At 37.1% G+C, this 22548-nt stretch overlaps 1 protein-coding gene and 1 pseudogene across 1 annotated transcript; one reads left to right on the top strand and one right to left on the bottom strand.

The window, feature by feature from the left end:
• The first annotated feature begins 8030 nt into the window (after positions 1 to 8030).
• On the top strand, positions 8031 to 11191 carry LOC143622203 (receptor-like protein 7; annotated as a pseudogene).
• A 2108-nt stretch (positions 11192 to 13299) lies between these two features.
• Positions 13300 to 17533, bottom strand: LOC143622202 (phosphoinositide phospholipase C 6-like). The gene is made up of 9 exons (XM_077093406.1): positions 17179 to 17533; positions 15551 to 15747; positions 15324 to 15459; positions 15025 to 15231; positions 14240 to 14517; positions 14055 to 14172; positions 13838 to 13990; positions 13680 to 13766; positions 13300 to 13598 (listed from the first exon to the last, which is right to left on the bottom strand). Exons 1-9 carry the CDS (start codon positions 17494 to 17496, stop codon positions 13305 to 13307), a joined length of 1788 nt encoding a protein of 595 aa, XP_076949521.1. The 5' UTR covers positions 17497 to 17533; the 3' UTR covers positions 13300 to 13304.
• Positions 17534 to 22548: the final 5015 nt, after the last annotated feature.

Genomic DNA, 22548 nt, shown 5'->3' with positions numbered 1-22548 from the left:
AGAACTCCCAAACGTTCTATGAGTAATAAGAACAACCGAAAAGACAAGCCACAAACGAACACCTTACAGCCTAGTGTTCAGATCAGAAGCTGTAATCCCAGCAGAAGTTGGAGTTGTGACTCAAAGAACACTCAACATGGATCTCGAATCAAACAACAATGAGACCATGTTGAATTTACAACTCCTTGAAGAAGTTCGTGATCAAGCCGCAATACAAGAGGCTAAGTACAAGAAGAAAATGAAAGCTTATTACAATGCAAGAGTGAAACATGAACGTTTCAACCCTGGAGATCTTGTACTCCGAAACAACGAGGCCAGCAAGAAAGAAAATCAAGGAAAACTTGGCTCAAAGTGGGAAGGACCATACACAATCCTTGAAGCTCACAAGGGTGGATCCTACAAGTTGGCCGACACAGAAGGCAAAAAGCTTCCAAGACACTGGAACGGCAAAACCCTTAAAAGGTTCCATGCCTAGTCAAAGTCTTAATCTCAAGAGATGTATAATTCTCCTTTTTGTAAACAACAACCTCTTGAATGAATGATAAAGTTTTTATCATAACTTGTCTTTACTATCCTATAATCATGTTGAGAACCTAGCAAGAAACTCCATGGCAAGGGCCATGTAAGGGGATGAGCTCCCAGGCCACATCGCTCAATAGGTTCAAGGTTTAAATGAACCTATATAAGGGGTGAGTTCCTATATCAATCCAACTCCATGAGACTTAGAAAATTTTTCAACCAAAAACTTGTCTCATAGACGGGTCTGAACAGCCTACATCAATTTGTTCCTTAAACTTTGAAAAAGTTTACGAAACAAACATACATTAAGTAATAATACAAAGGATAGCCAACATGTGCTTTTTACCTAATGAAGCCTTGAAGCTAAAGTGACTGCAGCACTAAAACTTCTTAAGGAAAGTTAGCTAAAAGCACATCAAAACTAACAAGACAAGTAACCAAAACACAAAACATAGAACATTACGATTCATAAAAAAGGCCTACTAAGGCCATAACCAGCATCATGCATGATAAGCCATTCAGGCTAAACAAAGGAAATCACAAGGATTCCCATGAGAATGTTCAAAGGGCCAAAAAGGCCAAACACAACCATAAAAGCAGAAACCTTAAGGGTTTCATGCTGAACCTAAATTGTTTAAGATACATAACATTGTTTAAGAGCGCTAAGAAAGCTACGAATAAACTGTTTAAACACCAGCAGCAGGCTTTGAAGTACTAGCCTCAACGCCCTTACCTTTCTTCAACTTCTTCACTTCCGGGCCACCACCAGCAACGGCCGAACCTTCGAGGCTTGCCACATGAGACCTGTCACTATCTCCGGATAAAGTTTCTTCGCTATCACCAGAACGGGAGCGCTTCTTAGACAAGGACTCAAGAACCTCTTTGCAAACTTTCTCATCAAGGCCACCCAGTTTCAAGCCCTGCAAAACGGAAAGAGGCTTACCAAAGCAAGACGAAACTTCACCCACATAAGGGTAAGTGAGCCTTTCCATTGCATGGACTGAGTCTGAGAAGGGCTTGGAAGCTTCACGGTTGAACATGGGCGATTGCTCCATAGGTTGACCAGCTTCGTGATGTTTGAAGCCAGCAACAAAGCCCAAATGCTTCCCATAGCCCAACAGCTTCGTGTATACATCTCCCAACACCGAGTTAAATTCAGAAGAATGAAGCAAGTAAGTCACAACATGATGAAACCCGTGCTCAATTAGCCACCGGTTGTCGTTAGTAGCTTGGGTGACTGAAGCCTTCAAGCCTTCTTTCTCCATGTCAAAGGCTTTCCTCTGTACCTCAAAGGCTTCCATGTCAGCATCCAACTTAGCTCTATCAGCGTCCATTGCTTTCTTCAACCCTGCTATCTCAACCTCGTGGCCACGGGACAACTCATCAATCTTCTTCACATAACCCTCTTCCTTCTTTGAAAAACCGTCAACCTCTTTCTTCATGGCTGTCATGGAGGCCTTCATCTTTTCCTTCTTCTTCGAAAACTCCTCATACTCCTGCATCCCCTTTCGAAAACGAGTAGCACCCTTAGCCAAAAGGGCAGAAAGGTTGCAGGAACTCAGGATTAACCTCGACAACATGGAATCACCCTCCATTTCAGAAATAGTGTTACGAACCCCTGGAGGAGCAAAGTTAGCCAAGACATCAGCACAGACTTCCGGATCTTTGAAGTTATCTCCAACCTTAACATTCCACTCAGGCACATAAACTTCATTTCCATCCAACCCTTGAACCGTCGCCATCGCAACCTTCTTACCAGTTGATTTCTTCTTCTTGGAAACAACCAAACCCTGCTCTTTTTCCCCCTCCACACTTAGACCTTGATTTTCGGCAACTTGAACATCATCACTAACTTCAATCGGTTCGTGAGAAAATGATGGGCCGGAAGACTTCAACAACAAACACCGTGTGGAACGACGAGTAGAAGCCTTAGGAGCAGCAGCCTTGGTAAACCCTTTAACGTTCGGAACTCCAACTACCCAGAATCTTAGAACCTACCCTCTTTCCCTCGAACCACAGCATCTTCCCCACCAACAGCCGCAACATCCGTAAACCAACCATCTGAAGTATCGTCACTCTTCAAGAAATCCAAAGCCGACATAACTACAAACACAAAGGAAAACTATCAACAGGCATATCAATGAAATGAAACAAATCCAGGATAAACAAACGCATACCCTTATCATCCTTCATAAGCACGGGATCCCGATTAGGCTTATCCCATAATTTGCTAATTCCTAACAACACAATAAGATGTTCGGGAAGAGGACAAAGGCGCGATGGACACTTCCTAATCGACTTCAAAAACGCATCATTCAACTCCGATTCGTCTGGCTCCGGTTCGTTTAAAACAACCTTGGGTTATCTCCAAGCGGATTTGAAAGGAAGAATGGAATCAGAAACAAAGAAAAAATGGTCCTTCCAAGACCCAAGGGTCGTAACCATCGAGGAAACTAAACAAGTATCAACCTAAGTATGTTCAAAAGTGTACCAATCGCCATTCTTCGCTAAACGGAAGAAACGGCGAAAACCCAAAAGCGACGGATCATATCCTAAAGCTCTACATAATACCTCAAAGTGTAAAACCCTAGCAAGCCCTAAGGGGTGAATCTGACCAAATAACACACGATAATACTCCAATACATTCATAGCAAAAATCGAAAACGGATGGCGGAGGTTCGAGAATTCAAAATGCCGACAATAAAGGGCAACGAAACCCGCCGGACAACGATCGATTGACGCTTCGGACGGCGGAGCAATCGGTTTAAACCCTAAACCTATACCCCATTCAAGACAGAATGATTCGACTTCTTCTTGGGTTAATCGAGAAAAACTGACCGACAGATCCTTACGAGCACCCATAAAATCGAAAGAAAAGGGAAGGATTTTAACTAACCTGATGAAGGAGTGAAAGAAACTTGATGAATGTTTGAGAGAATATTGTGGAAGTTTAAAAGAAAATCTGAAGAAAGTGAACAGTTATCACTATTATTAAGAGCAGTTATTGAGAACCTCAACATGAAGTAACCATCACATCAACTGTCTTGTCAGTAATTCAAAAAATAACCAAAACCGTTCAAAGCCTCGAAGCCTTTAAGCAATAACAAAATGTGTACAAAAGTCAGAAGCCCTTGAGCCTACTTCTCAAACACCTCTGACTTGGGGGGGCTGATGACGGGGGTAGCCCAAGGAATTAATAAAATGGCTTTCACACATTAACGCAAAAAAAGGTTAGAAGGTTAAAAGGTTTATTTCCCGCCCAATTTTGATAAACAAGTACGTGAACAGTAAGTAATGTGCGAAAATATATATATAAATAAAACACAAGTCGCAACTAAGCTTTAAAAACCAAACAATCTATCCTAGTTCACACAAACGGCAAGTGCACCGGTCGCGTATAGCACGGATGAGGAAAGTCCGGATATCGAACTCGAAGACACGTAAAAACGTTTATAATCACTAAACTCTAACCAAGACTCACCAAAATATTTAATTGATTTTTTTAGATTTAATTTAACTACTTAACTTAACGAAATGAAAACTTTTGACAAAACTTCAGAAACTTTGACTGCAGTGATAAAAACGTCTACCACGGTAAGAATCATATTGAAGGAGATGACAAGACAATGGATTGAAAACTCTCACGACACCGGTTCTAAAGGATGACACAACTAAGGTTCGCTCAAGAAGGTCAGATCACCTCTCGGTCTCACTAACAAACTCTAACTCATTTTAGTTGATTGTAAGAACAAACCGGGAAAACAAATTATTAACGTGTTCTAATGCCGACTCACCTCCCGGTCTCACCGACACACTAGCCTAATGGAAACGAATACTACGCAACCAAGGATAGAGGAACAATTCAACTTAACTTAAACTAGACCAACTAATCGCTCAAACACCCAAACCCGACAAGAACGAAACCCGCTCTCGCGCGATCTTAATTCTAACAATGAGACGAGTTTACTTCTTATCACCTCTCGGTCTCTAAGAAGGTGTTTCACAACTGATTTTATCTAATTAATTTACCCACTTATCCCTACGGTTGTACTTCCCGCAAATAAACCCTAAACACAAAGTAAAGAGCCTTAAACATGCAACAACTAATCAAAACCGATTTAATTAATTAAAGCACGAGGTTATTAGGTATAATCAAACAAAACACAGCCACTAAACACAATCTAATTTACTGTTAAATCAAACTTTACATTAACAATTTAAGCCATGATCATTAACAATATTCATCAAACCTAGGTAGAACAAACAAGATTAGCTACTCATTAAGTTTGGACAGCCATTAACATTCAAGTAAAACATCATAAACATCAACATAAACATAATCAAACTTATTCAAGATCCAAGAATAACTAAATCAAAGTCAAACATTCAATTACTTGCAAAACAATCCAAAGAAAAAAGATCAATTCAACTAGTTAGGGTTCTTGAACAAAAAAAAGTTTATGAATGATTACTTAGGGTTTATGAGCTGAGTTTATCAGTGTTTATGATGCCTAGCAGCTGCACAAGACTCTCCTTGGTGTTCTTCTTCCTCTCCAGCCATTCCTATAGCCACCACAGCCGCCAAAAGCTTCTTTTTTCTCTTCCTTTGCTGCTGCCGATCGTAAGTTGTAGGAGTTAGGGTTTTTTTTTTTTATTTCGGTTTTAGGGCTGGATATTGGCTGAAAATTAAGTTAATTAACTTAATATAATATCATGTAAGGCTTCTAACTTGTGGGCTTGGGTCGGGCCTTGAGTTGTAGCTTTGAAACTTGACCAAAAAGGCGCCTAAAGTCTTCCAACTTAACTATTTTTTCACCATCTTTCATAAACATACAATTAACATTTAAACTTTGTAAATTATTGCACTTAACCCCCAATACTTTCATAAAATAAACAATTAAGCATAAAAACCATAATAAAATCATAAGGAAAGTAAGTGTGTTTTACAACACATCAGTAAGCACGTGCAACAGTACCACGTCAAATCACTATTCACATCACTGTTCCCTCTGAACAAGGGACATGCTCAGAAAAAGTAATATTATTATATTCATTGACCAATGGTTAAATGCTTCCAGCCCATAAAAGGTCAACCCTCTAGCAAACTGGAGGTTAGCTAGTTTATTCACTGGACAAAAGGCTTGCATCACTCCCTCTAAAAAAGGATGACCCAGCCATAAACAAGAGAACAACAGATCTGGAAAGTTAACACATACTCCCTGATCTTCTCTTCTTCCTTGAGAAACTAGCACTTTGCTTGTTTCTTTCTTACTTCACAAACATTATAGCTTCACCAAGAACTTCATCTAAAAACCGGTTCTAAATATCACAGTCTTGGATCTCCGGTGAACTATAACAAATAACAATAAACTAGTGAACCTCTCTCTACGTTTTGCAAATGTAGAGGGACACCACGACCTGCGTTAGGTTAACCTGAACCCTTGAAGCCCGTTAGCCTAACCAGTCTATTCACTATCATTGGTCTTATAATTGTTGTAGCAACACCATGGAACTTCATAAATATAATAAACAAACCAAAATGAGCAGAAGTTAAGCATGATTAATAATGTTAGATGGTTAAATGTGGAAAATATATAACAAGGACCACGAAAGTCCTCCATGAAGCCTTGCCTTACGAGGCCCGAAACTAAACCGACCGGGGCAGGAAAAGTAACCACCAAAGGTAACAAGGGGTGTATATTATATATATGTTGTGCCATATGCTTCAAGTATTAATTAAGACTAAGTAAACCAATTAAAATGCAAAACTTGGTCAGTTTGACTTTTGAAAGTCAAACTGTCAAGAACATGAAGAAACAAGCCTAAAGATCAATGAATTTGAGTGTGGTAATGAAATGAGAGCAGGGATGGATGTAGGAAATGGTCTTGTATTTATAGGAAAAGGTTTGGGGGGGTTAAACAAGAGGTTTAGAGGGTAAAAACCGGATTTTGGATAAAGAAACAAACAAGAAAACACAAAAAGGCAGATCTGCAGGTCTGAGGCCGCGCTACGCGACCAGCCTAGCCTCCCTGTCCGCGCGGCGTGGCGTGCTAGGGGGTTTGGGTTGGTCAGCTTGTCTTGCGTGGTTCATTTTGCGTCTCGGAAGTTCGTTTTCGATGTAATTTGAGCGTTTTAAAAGCGTTTTCGAATCCGTAAAATGGGGTTTTCAAATAGAACAAGTTGGAATGATTTTGTAACATAAAATCTAATATTTTATATATTTGAAAATGTTTGGGATATAAATCGGGTCGGCTTACAACATAAAAACAAATACAAGATAACCCGAAATTGACGAATGTCACAACCAACATATATTAAATTACATATAAATTAATTATATGATACTCATACATATTTTTGTTTATAGTTAATAATTTTGCCTAAATCTATTTGATAAGATCAGAAAAGTCATTGAAAATATTTAAAAAAAACCCTTAATGAGAAAACATAAAGATACAAACATTAGCGAACATAAAAGGACGTAAAAAAACGTAAATAAACACCTTATCGAACATTCACAAACATAATTGAACGAACTTGGTCTTTGTTTGTGTTCATTCATTTAGTTAATCGGCTGAAGTTTCTTGTATAAAAAAAGTGTAGTGTAAGGCTGCGTACACTAAATAGAAAAATGATTCGGCCCCTCCCTAGACCATGCGCAAACACAGGAGTCTAGTGTGCCGTATACACCCCTTTTGTTTCCCTTGTTAATTCCTTTGCTCTTTCTTTTCCTTTTGTTTATTAAACTATGAATTGAACAGTTATCAAAGTAGACAAGAATATTAAAGCAAGGACCCCATAAAAAAAATCATTAATTTATTTTGCCCACATTTAGTGGCGAAGGATATTGAGGGCTAGGGGTGGGCCCGACCCCTTGTCTTTTCACGCAGCAGTGTAAATTTAGCCGTTTTTTGTTCAAAAATTTGTCTACTTAGTGTAAATTTACTCGTTTTCAAACAAAAAATTGAGCCCGGCCCCCTCGTTTATGAATTTTTAATACATTTTCAGTCCGCCCCTGACGTTCATGTCCATGCTTCGTCACTGCCCACATTGATACTGACCCAAGAAATCCCCCCGCTATATCGTCGGCAACTGTTCATCACCACCTGTTCATCACCTAAATCATTGTCATCTTGGCTTTCCAAACTTGGCAGACAACGCATGCCCTCCCTGATCGAGGCGTTGTTAATGAAGTTAAAAGGATGGCTATCAGGAACTAGATTTCTTATGTGAGGCCAACAAAAACATAATGTTGGGATAACTTTAGAAGGTTATCTCCTCATGTTTTTTGTTTTTGTTAGAAATAGTCAATTTGTTGATCATAAACTATTACAATAGAGTGTTTACATAAATAAGCAACAACCTGCCCCGCAACCCTGTTTTGAAACTTGGTCCACAAGTCAATAATTTAAAGAGCTAGCAACAAAAAATTTGGTCTCAACGTACACGACATGACAAGGCTAGTAAGAACTCATTTAATATTTTTTTCAGGCAGGTAGAACAAATGCTAAGATGAAGTTTAAACATGGGTTTGTGCATTGTGACCCACATGCTGCCAACTTGCTACTTCGTACATTTATAAATAAAAGTTTTAAGGCCTATTGACTCAAAACTCAGCCATTATGTGAATATATAGATTGTAGTAAGGTATGAATATCCGGAGCCATTACAAACACACAATCAAAGAGGATCGATGAGTAATTCTATTTTTCTCTTTCTTTTACTTTCCATTTTCTTTCTCTCTTCTACTTCATCCACTTCATCTTCTACCAACATCACTCATAAATGCTCTATTCAACAGACCCTTGCTTTGCTTCTGTTTAAACAAAACCTTTCCTCAATCAATGATACGATGTATGAGTATGCCTATAGATGTGAAGATCGGCTTGGTTCCGGTTATAATCCAAAAATGATTAACTGGAACACAAGTACAGATTGTTGTGATTGGAAAGGAGTCACTTGTGACTACTCCACTGGTGACGTTATTGGTCTTGACTTGAGTTGTGGCATGGTAAAAGGTACTATCCACCCTAACACCTCTCTTTTCAACCTCCCTCGTCTCCAAAGACTCAATCTTGCTTACAATAATCTTACTCATTCCCGACTTCCGCCTCACATAGGCTGGCTTTCTAACAGTCTCACGCATCTCAACATTTCCTCTTGTGGGTTTACGGGCCAAGTTCCTACAGATATTTCACACCTTTATAAATTGGTGTCCCTTGATCTCTCTACTAATTGGAATGAGAACTGGAATCATCTCAATCTTGAACCTCATGTTTTCTACAATCTGCTGCAAAATTCTCCGGTCATGAAAGAACTTTCTCTTAATGGTGTTGACTTATCTTCAGTGTTACCTACTAATCTCAACATTTCTTCTTTAAAATTACTAAATCTGGGCAACACTAAATTGCAAGGAAACCTACCTCACAGCATATTCAATCTTCAATCTTTGAAAAAACTCGACCAGTCAAGCAACAATTTAACAGGGTATATTCCTTCAGAGATCACACTTCTTCCTAAATTGGTTTCACTTGATCTCTCTACCAATGGGAATGGGATTGATAATATGCTGATTGAACCTCATATTTTCGGTATTCTCCTTAAAAATTGCACTTTTTTGAGAGACCTTCACCTTGCTGAAGTCAATATAAGTTTCATTTTACCCACTTATCTTAATATCGGACTGCAAGGAAAATTACCTGACAATATCTTAAATCTTAAAAATCTGGAAAAATTGGACTTGTCATGAAACAATAATCTCTTTGGTCCACTTCCCAAGGTTAACACAAGCACTAACACCCCACTCACGAGGTTATATCTCTCAGGCGTAAGCTTATCGGGAGAGATACCCACTTCAATTGGCCATTTCAACCCTTTAATTCACTTGGGTCTCTCAGATTGTCGTTTGAATGGGTCGCTCCCCAAATCCATAGGTAACCTTGAATACCTGGATTTATCATCTAACAAGCTTTCTAGAACACTGCCTTCTTCATTGTTTACCCTTTCTTCTTTGGAATATATCATGCTTGATAATAACAAATTCCAAGGTCGAGTTGTTTTCTCTTCAATCTTTAATACATTTATCCCTTGCTAAGCAAACATTTGAACGGCTTACTAACCTCACTCACCTAGACCTTTCAGATAATAAATTTAGAGGTGAATGGGAGTTGGGTACGTTGTTATCAAGCCTCACAAACCTTGACACGCTCATTCTGTCAAACAGTGGTATATCTGTTACGACCAATAATGATTATCATTATGTCAATCCTGATTTTTGGACCTTAAGTTTCTAAAGGTGTTTCCAATGTCCATTCGAGCCATGAAAACTCTTTCATACTTAGACCTGTCAAGAAATTCTATACATGGGCACATTCCTGAATGGGTAATGGAGATTGGAGGAGATCGGTTGGAATTTTTGGATCTTTCAAATAACTCGATAACGGGTACAATTCCAAATGTATACGGGGATTGGGGCCGATTACAAGGGTTTATTTTGAACGGAAATCAATTAGAAGGAAAGGTGCCGACTTCTTTGAACAAATGTCAAAATTTGACAATAATTGATTTAGGAAATAATCACTTGAATTGCAAATTTCCGAGCTGGTTAGGAGATCTTCCCAACTTGCAGGTTCTTATCCTCAGATCAAACAATTTTCAGTGTGCCTTTGTAACCTCTTCCTTTGTTAAATTCCCATTTCCAAGTCTGCGAGTTCTTGACTTGTCTTATAATGGGTTTGTAGGCCAACTCCCTACAAAATATTTTCAAAATTTCAAGGCCATGAAGAATGTGGTAAAAAGTAACACAAAACCAGAATATATGCACACAGGTAGCGTGTATTACTCTATCACTTGTGCGATGAAAGGAGAGGATCAAAATTTCCAACGAGTTTTGGTTAAGTTCACGATTATTGATCTATCCAACAATAAATTTGACGGGAAGATTCCAAACATCATTGGAAATCTAAACTCGTTGAAAGTTCTCAACTTCTCCCACAACAGCCTAACGGGCCGGATCCCACAAGCTCTTGGAAATATTTCAGAAATTGAATCGTTAGACTTGTCATGGAACCAACTCGCAGGAGAGATCCCACAAAGCCTTGCCGACTTGACGTATCTTGAGTTCTTAAATCTGTCCCAAAACCATCTCGTGGGCCCCATTCCACAAGGAAAACAGTTCAATACATTTGAAGGGAAATCATTTGGTGGGAACCCAAAACTATGTGGGCTTCCATTGCCAAAAAAGTGCAGTGAGCGTCTGCAGGAACCACAACATGAAGGTGATGGAGATGAAGAGGAGAGTGGATTTACATGGAAAGTGGTGATGATAGGATATGGATGTGGAACCTTACTTGGATTCGTGTTAGGTATCAACAGGAAGACCAAAATGGGTTAATGCAATTGTTGATGCAGCAGGCAATATGATCTTGAAGAGTCAAAATAAGAGAAGATGATAAAACTAGTTCATGAATGGTACGTGCTTGATATGTTTTTCTACTCTTTAAAATTGTGTAAAAACTCCTAACTCTGTTTTCTTTCATTGCTTTAAAAAAATATATGATGCAGGTAAAGAACTCTAATGTGTAGCTCTACCCCTTTTGAATCATGCAGTTGTAGTGAACCTTCTGAATTATGTTATGTACTTTTGAGTATTTGTTTTAGTTTTATATTAAAATGTATGACATCTTGCTGTTATTCACGCATTTAACATGAAATTAGCATGTTAGCAGAGTTTCATGTGTATATTTTATGCGTTTAGATCCGTTGCTGTTACCACTTTTCAAATGTTGTAGGTGCTGTTACACAATTGCTAATGCAGAATAACACATGATTTAGACATGCACATTAGAAAATAAATATTTTTCTTTACACAAAAAATATTGAGTTTTGTAGGTTGTTTGTTTTATTAAACAAAAAATCAGCGACTAGTTGTTATTTTATTGAGTTCTGTAGGTTCATAAGTTGCAGCCACTCTTTCTCCATCATTTCCTCTTTTAACATCATTATCATCAACCTCTAGCTGCAATAACAGCTACAAAGTCACCAGCTTCAACTCTTAGCCTTTTAGGTATGCAAACGAGCCTCCAGCTACTGGAAATATAACTGCAAATTCAGTGTAGCAGATGACAAAAAGTAGAACGGCTCAACTGGATATTAGGAAGGATATGACAATGCTTGGACCGACTGAATCATGAGCCGCTTCTGCGGTTAGGACAAAGGCACCAACACCCATGATTCAGTCGAGAGAGAGAGAGATTTGGGAATTTTCTATTTTATGCGTAAACAAAACAAGTACAGAGTAAACGATAATGCTAATCATTATGTCAATTCTAATTTTTGGTCCTTAAGTTTGGCCTCTTGCAGCTTAAAGGTGTTTCCAGTGTTCTTTCGAGCCAGGACAACTCTTAGTTACTTAGACCTATATGGCGATGATATACATGGGCACATTCCTGATTAAGTAGGGGAGATTGGAGGAAATATGTTGGTAGTTCTGGATCTTTCAAATAACTCGATAGCTGGCATGAGTTCAAACGTATACGACGATTGGGGTCAAAAGATATCAGTTAGAAGGAAATGTGCCAACTTCTTTGAAAAAATGTCAATTCTTGGGAATAACTGATTTGGGAAATAACCTCTTGAATGACACATTTTATGTTTCTTTCTTTTTCGGTATAGTATGAGTTTTCATATGTAGGCTTAAAAAGAGTTCTCTTTGACGTCTATGGGTAACTATCTTTTGAGTTTATAAGGGTAGAGTTGGTTTGGTTTATAATTTCAAACTACTATATGAAGGCGATTTTAATTTTGTTTAGATAATTTGATCGATCAAGACCGTCCCTTAGAATACCTGGAAAAATAGTACTTCTAAAATATAAACTCAAATAATTTATTTATAAAAAAATAGACCACAAAAATTTAATCTCAATATATATTTTTGTGTACTCTACATGGGTTTAAATTTTATGTCATTTTTGTGTTTAGTTGGGTTGAATGAGAATTGAGTTTACTTGTTTATATGAACCTAAACTGAAGAGTATAAGTTAACGGGTTTAACTAAATATACTGGGCTTTAACTTATATATTTCATAAAATGCTTTGTTTAAAAAACATTATAGATACAATATATCTTAGAAAATTCAGGGTCACAGAGATAGGTGCACAAACTGGGTGTTTTGTAGGAACCAGAACTGGATAGGAACCGGTTCTGGGTATACTCAGATATTTGACCGGGTTTTTTTGGTTTTTTTCGAGTTTCAGGTATGGTCAGGTTTGACTAGGTTAATTTGGAGCCGGTTTCGGCGGGTCCGGGGAGAAACCCAATATCAGGTCATACCGACGAGTCAAATACAGATAGGAACCAGTTTCAAGTTGGGTCCGAAACTGGATATTTTGTGTACCTCTAGTCGGAGAGGAGTGGGTTGCACACATTTCCCTCTCATGGGCCATGACCCAATCTTTGATTTGGCTAGGTAGGTGTTACAAACTTTTATTGTTTGAAGTTGATTTAAGGTTTATCGAGATTACGTTAGATTCAATATTTGCATCTCACTTAATAGTTAATAATAAAATTAAATGATAAACTAACAAGTACTAAATAAAATTTAAAATGAATTACATAATTATTGCAAAATGTCCAATCACTGAATACATTCATGCAACAATAAACCTAGCAAAATTTAATACTATGTTAAATTATGTTTAATTAATTAACTAAAAAACAAAGGGGATCAAACACTCAGTAGAACATATTTTACAAACTAGAACCTCTCATTTACCACGCACTTGTCTACTCAAACACAAACCGCATAAGCAGCTTCACAAATTCAAATTTCTCCCCTTTTTTGTTATGTAGTGGAATAGACCGAATCCCGCTTCTCAACTCAGACACGGGCAAACATGTTTGACCCGCAAAGTCATCTTTCTCAGACACGTCGCGTTCCCGTACAACAATCTTTAGTAAAGCCAGTTCGGGGACCGTTAACGGGAATGCAAATTCTTCATTCCATACGGGTATCCAGTCATCTTTGATCACTCGGGTTTTCTTCTTGGTGACATCGGCTGGTACTCCAACCATGTACATCTGTTGGTCAACTCAAAGTCAAACATAGTAAAGATTCTTCAAGTTAACTAAAAGTAATAAGTTTGACCTCAAAAGTCAAACCTTTGTGTAGAAATCTGGTGGTGAGAATGTATCAAAATGAGTCTGGCTAAAATCCATATGCCACCCGTCACCCATATATACCGTCACCTGACAAAATACGTTAATAGTTATATTATTGCGACTTTAATTAAATAATCAGACTAAATGGTTGCAAATACCTTCAAAGTTGTCTTCACAGGTAATGTTACTTTTGGATCAAACACCTCGTTATTAGGACCCGTTTTCATTAAAAACTCGGGCTTCTTAACATAACCGCACCCTCCATTGGCTCGAAACATTCCATGCATCATCCAAAGTGATCTTCCATATCCCTAAATATAGACATGTGTGTCATTAGATCATTATGTTAAACATGTATTCAAATTTAAAACTAACCTGCATATTGGAAGCGACCATTTGCGCACCATGCATCCATGCAAGGAGCGGTTTGAAATTTGTTGAGGTTAGCCGTGTACCCTTCGGGAAAACCCTAACAATATTCTTTTGAGTAAACCTAAAGAAAACATACCCATTATATACAACACATTAACAAGTAAAATATGATATTATTGGATAATCACCTGACTAAATCAGTTCCATGATCCGCTGCAGCTTTTTCAAGAGTTTGTTCACTCAAACTAAGACGTTTACCTTTCCCTGATCCAACCTTTAACGTCTGCTTTAATTCCTTATTTGCCTTAGCAGCATGAATCCCAATGAGTTGTATGTATTCGGGAGGCGTTTTCTGTCCCGATTTCTTATTTGCAGCGTCACCGTCTTCATCTTCATCGTTTATGCGAAGAAATTGGGACACACTTTGATTCAAGTCGGACATGTTACCGTCCTGACTACTATTAATCTGCTAAAAGAAGCCAAATTAAATGAAACATCCCTTTGGGAGTAAAATGAAGTTGTTTTAACATGTGTGCACAAAGCCGAAATAACCGAACCGTAACCGGAATAACCGACGTAACTGAACCGAAATAACAGAACCAATTAAAAAACCGACGGTTTGGTTTTATGTATTTGTTTTTAAACTGGTTCGGGTTCGGTTTTGCCATAACCAAAAACCTAACCGCAACCAAAAAAACGATTTTATAGCTAAAAGTATTAGGTCAAAAATGTGTAATAATCAATTAATTACTAATCAACAAAAAAATTTAGGCCCAAATCATTATTTTGGTCCTTTTTTTTTGGCCAAAAGTTTTGAAGTCCAAATGATACAGACCGAAGCAAACCTATTGTAAAAACTGAAAACCGACACCAAACTGTTTTCAAAAACCTAAAAATTGAGTTTTCGGTTTCTGGTTCCTTTTTGATCCCGAAACCGACCTATGCACACCCAAACAAGTTTTACATAGCTAACCGTTTCATCAGTTGGGCTTCCATTTTTACAAATGCAAGATGTCTCTTCCCCTGCAAACAACTCGTCTTCAAGCTTAGATTCAAGGTATTCTTTTGGCGGTTTTGTTGAAAGAATGATACGATGTTTTAATTCTTCGGGTGACGGGAATTCATGGCCATCTTCTGTTTTCGGACAGTATAGCATGTCTCCAAATATTTCTGTTGCCATCTAAAATGTCGTAAAAGTTGGTAAACAATAATAATATAAACCGTATTTTTCTTGTTTAAACGGCAAACAGATAAGAAATTTTAAAAACTAACCTCTGCAACTTTAGCTCGAAGGTTTGGTGTAAGATGATCTTCTAAAGTGATGATTACCGGATAAAGAGAGTTCACAAAAGCATGCTCTCTAATGGACTTCAAACATTTACCGAGCCTTACTGGAGTCGTCATAGTCCTGTTTTTATTAAAATTTTAATCACTGAATCAAACTTTTGATTTTAAAACCCATTCACACAAAAGAAAAGAAATAGAACATGATAATATACCAGCCGTGAAGGACATGAATCCCGTCTTTTGCACTATTTGGCCATAAGTCCAGCTCGATTACCCTCACGCCTTTATGAAGAGCTTTTATGATTGGTACTTCACTACAATCACTATTGAACTGGTTTCCCGTGAGGTATGAGTTGTGACCGGTATATATGAAGTAATGTTGCAATGGTGCAGTCATATCATGGTGTACCTGAAAATGCACATATGTCAAAGAGCGCAGTCATATGATGGTGAACCTGAATATATACGTAGGGATGTAAACGAACTGAACGCTCGGATAACTGTTCGGGGGGAAGTTCGTTTATGTTCGTTCGTTTAATAAATGAACGAACATGAACAAGGAATTTTGTTCAGTTAACTAAACGAACAGACACGAACAAAGCCCATGGTCGTTCAGTTATCATATAGATTTAAGCAAAACTATTAACAAAAGGCAAAAGTATACATGAGTATTATGTAACTAATTTATATTTAAATTAACATATGAATATGAATGTTAAAAAAGAACACCAACACAAACTTGGTAGCTGGACTGAACCGTTGGCACCAACCATCATCGGTTAGCCAAATCAAATAAAACAATGTTTGTGTTAGTTCGCTTGTGTTTCAGGTTAATTTCCTTAATGAAACAAAACTTTTGTTCGGCGGGTGGTCATGAACTGTTCGCTTGTCCGATAAAAGTTTAACGAACGAACATGAACAAAACCTTGTGTCCAGTTCGGTTCTTTTACAACCCTTATTTAGACTTGATTTGAAATATATTACCAATAACATAACAAAATGCAAAATGTAACAGGGGAAATGAAATTGAGCTTTTTAGGAAAAGCATAATCAGTGCACTCTAGCATAACTTCCTAAACTAGATAATAATCATAATATGCTCACAGTACTACACCTTTTTCTTCTTTTAAGTTCACCTTAAAGAAAACCCCTAAAATCCTAGACAAAAATATAACTTTCATTGAAATTTGAAATTGACTAATTAATCCTTTACTCAAAAAGGATAACAACACTAAAAAACCAACAATCATAAAAAAAGTAAAAAACACCAAACGTCAAAATTGCACTAATTTTGACGTTATTTTACTAATCTCGTGAAAATAATGTAAAAGTGGCGGAAGGTTAATCAGGCATCATGTGGTGGCGTTGATAGCCAAAAGACAAGGGTACATGCACCAATCAGCCGGTGTCCTGATGATTGAGTGCTATTTGCCTTATGTCTAAGGCTTGATGCAAAACTGATATCGAGCCGGGGGTCTCACCGGAAGCAGCCTCTCTATCCCTATGGGGTAGAGGTAAGGCTGTCTACATTTTACCCTCCTCATACTCTACCATAGCTTTGCTATTGGTGGGATATACTGAGTACGATAATGATGACGACGACTACACTTTTTTACTTCTTTTGAAGTTCATATTAACCAAAACTTTACCAACATTAGAAATAATAAATCATCCCAAAAAAACCCTAAAATCATTCCAAAAAAATAATAATAATAACTACAATTAAAATTATAAATTGACTGATTAATTCTTTACTCAAAAAGGATAACATCACTAACAACCCAACAATCCAAAAAAAAAAATCATAAACTGTGTTTGGATCATAACAATAATAACAAACCTCGGATGAAATGGGCCCATTGACGTCATCAAGAAACAGGTACTTAAAGAAATCATCAAGTGTAAAACAACATAAGCTAAAGTTAGGTCTGAACCGGTGTAACACCAGCTCCATTATACTCTTGGCATCATCGACTGTAACATGCTTTTGTCTTTGAAACTGGACTAGGAACCTTTGAAAGTGGTCCGGTGACATGTTTGAGTTGGTGTCGGTGCATAAACTGAAGGCGGCGGTGACGTCAGGCGGTGGTTTAGGTTCGGTGACTTTGAACTTCCGGTTGAAGAGGATCATCTTGTAGTAGAGATAATTGTCTTCCATGTTTATGTTAGTTTGTGTTCTTGTCTCCAATGTTTATATGATGATTGATACATTGGTACATGTTTATTATGTTGTATTATAGGTCAACTTTTAACAGTCTTTTACATTTTATTATTGATTTGCCTAACTACGGACACTACTAGTTAGAGGTGCATAAATTGGGTTTTTTAAATACTTGGGTTTGAGTATATAATTGGGTTCGGGTATGATCGGGTATTGGCAATACCTGGGTCGGGTTCGGGTTCGGGTTCGGGTCCGGGTTATTTTGATGTTCGAAGAGATTATTTTTTTAGTTTTCAACGAGTATATATTTTAGCTTCGACGAGATTATTTTGGACAATTGGTAGAATCTAGTTGACTAGAAATCTCGTTGAGTTAATGATTTAAAAGTTAACAGGTTGACAGGTTTTAACATGGGATATTTTGAGAAGAGGTTGATCAAATAAATATTCTCTTGATATATAGATAAGTTTGGTCATTATTCTTGTTAACTAATTCTTTGATAATCACGTAACTAAAAGTACGTTAAAATAAGTGTATATAATAGACTTGATTAAACAAAAAATGTTTTAGTATAGCAAATCAGCTTCTGCATCTTTGGAATTGATGAATGAGGTTCTATTATTTGTTTGTTTTGATTAATTGAATAAGACTTAATTATACAAACAATTCATGTTATAAACTCATATTATTCTTTTTTTATATAATTTTTAAAAGATTAATAAATGAGTGATGTGTTCATTACATCGTACACTCTCTAGTCTATCTTATAATAATCCTTAAAACCAATACTCTCTCTTTTCCTAATGATTTCATTGGGATGCATTTACTTAGGAATCATGATATTTGGTATTGATGGTAAATTTCATGTCGTTCGATGCAAATGATAAATTTTAATATGGAAACCTCTTCATTGGCTTGAAAAAAAGTCACACTTTTGTGGAAAGATTGTTTAATTCTTTCAAATAAAGGAATTTTGATGAATTGATTGCTAATCCAAGGAATGAGCTTTTGGATGTTGTTAGACCAAGTGTTATGGCGTTAACTTACGCCACATCATCATTTTTGGGTGGCTAAAGTAGAAGATTCACCTCTAGGTGTTATTATGATAATGGAATGAAGAGCTTAAATGATAGGACCAACTACAAATTCAACCAATTAAAATACTTGTTTATTTTTTATTAAAAAAAAGTTAAAATAATTACTTTTTTAAATCATTACACTAATTTGATAGCTTCACATAATACTGAGATAGCGTTTGGTATGCATGAATGAGAGGTGGAATGGAATGAACCATTATGATTAAATGAAAAAAAATGTGTTTGGTTGATCAATGAAATGGAATCACTCATTACCAAGTCCATTTCATTCCCTCTAAAACACCCCAAATTAAGGTAGCGTGTGGTATGTATGAATGACAGGGGGAATGAAATGATTCATTACATGTGAATGAAAGAAATGGTGTTTGGTTACTCAATGGAATGAAATCATCCATTATACATGGAATCCCATTTCATCAAAACCATTCCTTCCCACCCCTCTTTTTTTTCATTCCATTCCACCCTCACTCTACTTTCTCAACACCACCACCACCTAACAACAACCACCACCACTACAATCGCCACCACCACCACCTGACCGTCACCGTCACCACCACCACCTTACCACCAGCGCTACCACCACCACCTAACCATAACCGCTACCGCTAATGTCGTTGCCTGACCATCACCACCGTCGCCACCCTACCAATGCTACTACCGCCACCCCACCACCACAACTACCCCGCATAACCGCCACCACCACCATTTTCGTCGCTAGAGATACCACCATCACCGTCGACATTTCAGTTTTTTTTTTTTGTAAAAAAAAATATATATTTTGGGATATGAATATTTTTATTATTTATATTTCATTCCTACAATTTTTTTGGATACCAAACAACATAAAGTAATTACTCATTTCATTCACATAGGTTAACCAAACAAGACAAATGAATGGTAATGTCCATTTCATTCCATTATTCATTCCATTACTTCCAACCAAACATACCAGGACCACCCCCATGGGCGAAGTATAGTTGGGCCCGGGGTGGCCCGGCCCCCTTGTTTTTTTACGTAATAGTGTAAATTTACCCGTTTTCGGCCGAAATTTTTTATACGTAGTGTACGTTTAGCTTTTTTCGGGCGAAAATTTGAGCCCGCGCCCCCCTCATTTGTGAAATTTATATACATTTTGAGCTCGCCCCCCCCCCCCCCCGGTTGCTTTAGTCCAAGCTTCGCCACTGACCACCCCTTTGTTTTTTTTTCATTTCATCTCTTTTTCACACTATATCACCTCCACCACCCTCCCACCATTACTACCCATTGCTCTCTCACCACCACCACCCACCACCGCCTATGCCGCCCGCTACCACCCACCACCGCCTTCGTCGCCCGCTACCACCCACCACCGCCTCCGACGCCAGCCATCACCACCACCCACCACCGCCACCACCACCCATCGCTTTCGGCTATCACCACCACCGCCTACCACCCGTCGCTTACCGCCGCCACCACCACCCACCACCACCACCAATCGTTCCTACCTATCGCCACCGCCGCCCACCACCAACCATCGCTCACAGTCGTCACCACCACCGCCACCGCCAGTTCGCCACCCAATATCCCCACCACCTGCCACCACCAACAATCGCTCCCACCCATCGCCATCGCCGCCCCAACCGCCACCACCCACCACCACCATTACTGCTTGCCCCCCCCCCCCACCACCACCACCACCACCACCACCACCACCATGCCATCGCCACTCACTACCATTTTTATTTTATACCGGTTTTATCTAACTTACTAAAAAATAAAAACTAATAATTCATCCCATTCTCATATGGTAACCAAACATATAAATGGAACGGTAATAAGCCATTTGATTACCTCATCCGTTTCATTTCCTCTTTCATTCCATTTTATCGCTCATTATATTACCCTATACCAAATATACGTTGAGTCTTAAGTGCTAGTTGAACTTAACTTTGTTAAAAGATTTATCGACCTATGATCTTATAATAAACTTGAAAAATAGTATTATAAATAATAACTTATTATTGACTTGTTGTTTCCTTTTTATGGGTTGGGCCCTGCAAGCAAAGAAAGTAATGAACTTGAATCAAAAGAGTCTCTCTTTGACAGTTTTGTCTGCCACATGACATTTAAAGTAATCCACTTTTCTATTGATTTTGGAAGATATTTTTCCATTTGCTATTAAATTACTTTGGCACGTTTCTTCTTTTAGATTTTAGTAATTAGATTATAGCCCACTAGTCGAATGTATTTCATACTAGCAATGTCAGTGAAGGAACTCCTAAGTTAAGTGCAAACATACTCTTAACAAAAAAGAAAACAAAAAAAAACTAAAGTAACTCCATGCATGTGCTTCCAACCTTTATTTATGTTTCAAATAATTCACAACATTCTGATTTGGATAAATCAATAAGTTGTTTGTTAGAGATAAGTAAAGTTACTTTTTGGTTAGACTAGTACAGTCAATAATAACGAAAGCAAAAATTACGAGTTTCATTGTTCAAATTGATAGTATCAATAGTTATCATTGACCAGTACTGATTTATAATTTGGATTATTTAAACTTAATTTTGATTTATGTAATTATGTGATTTAAAGCTGTTGTCTTTTATTATTATATTATTTTTATACATGCATGACCAACTGTAACACAAAAAAAAACCTGATCTAACAACAAAATTAGTTTCTTTTATATATATATATATATATATAGGGTAACTTTAAATGAAAACTCTTTTTAAAGAGAAAACTTAAAAACTCATAAAAATTTATTTTTAAATTTTTTTGTAGTTTCTTTTATTTCCATTATTCTTATATGTTAATATTGTTAAAAAAAAAACCTTGTCGGTAACCTCGTCAGTGTAGTGCACATGTGTAATAGTGTGCATTGCATATGCAAGAGTGTTGCATTGCATTATTATACAAAGTATTGCACATATTTGATACACACTATTGTATATATGCAATATATGACTAATACACACATCGAATATACATTAGTATGAATATGTAACACAACATTAATGCACAAGTGCACTACACCGACTTTTTTTAATATATTTTTTTTCATATAATACAACACTACTACACATATACAATACACAAATATTGAATATATGCAATTAAACACTATTGAATATAAAAATACATAGTAAACACATGTGTAATACAATAGTATTGCATAGTATACGTGTGTGCATTACAACGTCTTTTTTTTATTACAACGAAAATTTGAAAGTATCTTTTATTTTTAATTAAAAATAATTCATTAGGAGTTTTTAAGTTTTTTCTTGAATGATGGTTTTCTCTTGATCCTTTCCCTATACATATATATATATATATAGGGGAATGTTAACGTACAAATGAAATCAACGTGCTAAACATGAGAATCATGTAGATTAATTATATATACAAGTATTGTATATATAATTACTCTACATGATTATCATGTTTAACACGTTAATTTCATTTGTATTTGATCCAAACTATATATATATATATAGATAGGGGAAAGATCAAGAAAGAACTCCTATTTAGGGAGAAAACTAAGGAACTTCTAACTCTAAGGCTATAATTGTAAATTTGATTAAGAACCCTAAATATAATCTGGCTTTACATGTACGACCTTCCTCAGTGCGATGGACTTCCCCTAAAGTCCTACAGATCCTGAATCAACACATGTTGATGATTAAGAACCCTAAATCATTGAACATCGATCCTCTGCATGTGCGTAATTAAGCATATACAACCTTTAACCGTATCTCCAGCTTTGATTCAACCACTAAACATGACAATTGAAGGTATCTCTTCCTTATTCATATGTGTTTCAACTGATTCTCATTGTTAGACTATTAAATTGATTAGATATTGTTTTATCTGCAAGTTCTACAATCAATAATTATACTGTAAGTCCATAATTTGTGATTCTAGGTAAAAAAACGATGTGAATTTGGTTATTTTAGGTAAAAAAAAAGGC

This window comes from Bidens hawaiensis, unplaced genomic scaffold (genome assembly GCF_021521415.1).
Source record: "Bidens hawaiensis isolate Kalapana, Puna unplaced genomic scaffold, B.hawaiensis_p1.1 tig00003058_1, whole genome shotgun sequence".
NCBI classification, from domain to species: Eukaryota; Viridiplantae; Streptophyta; class Magnoliopsida; order Asterales; family Asteraceae; genus Bidens; species Bidens hawaiensis.
Note: the sequence above shows the minus strand (reverse complement) of the source record. Positions and strands in the feature narration are given on the sequence as shown.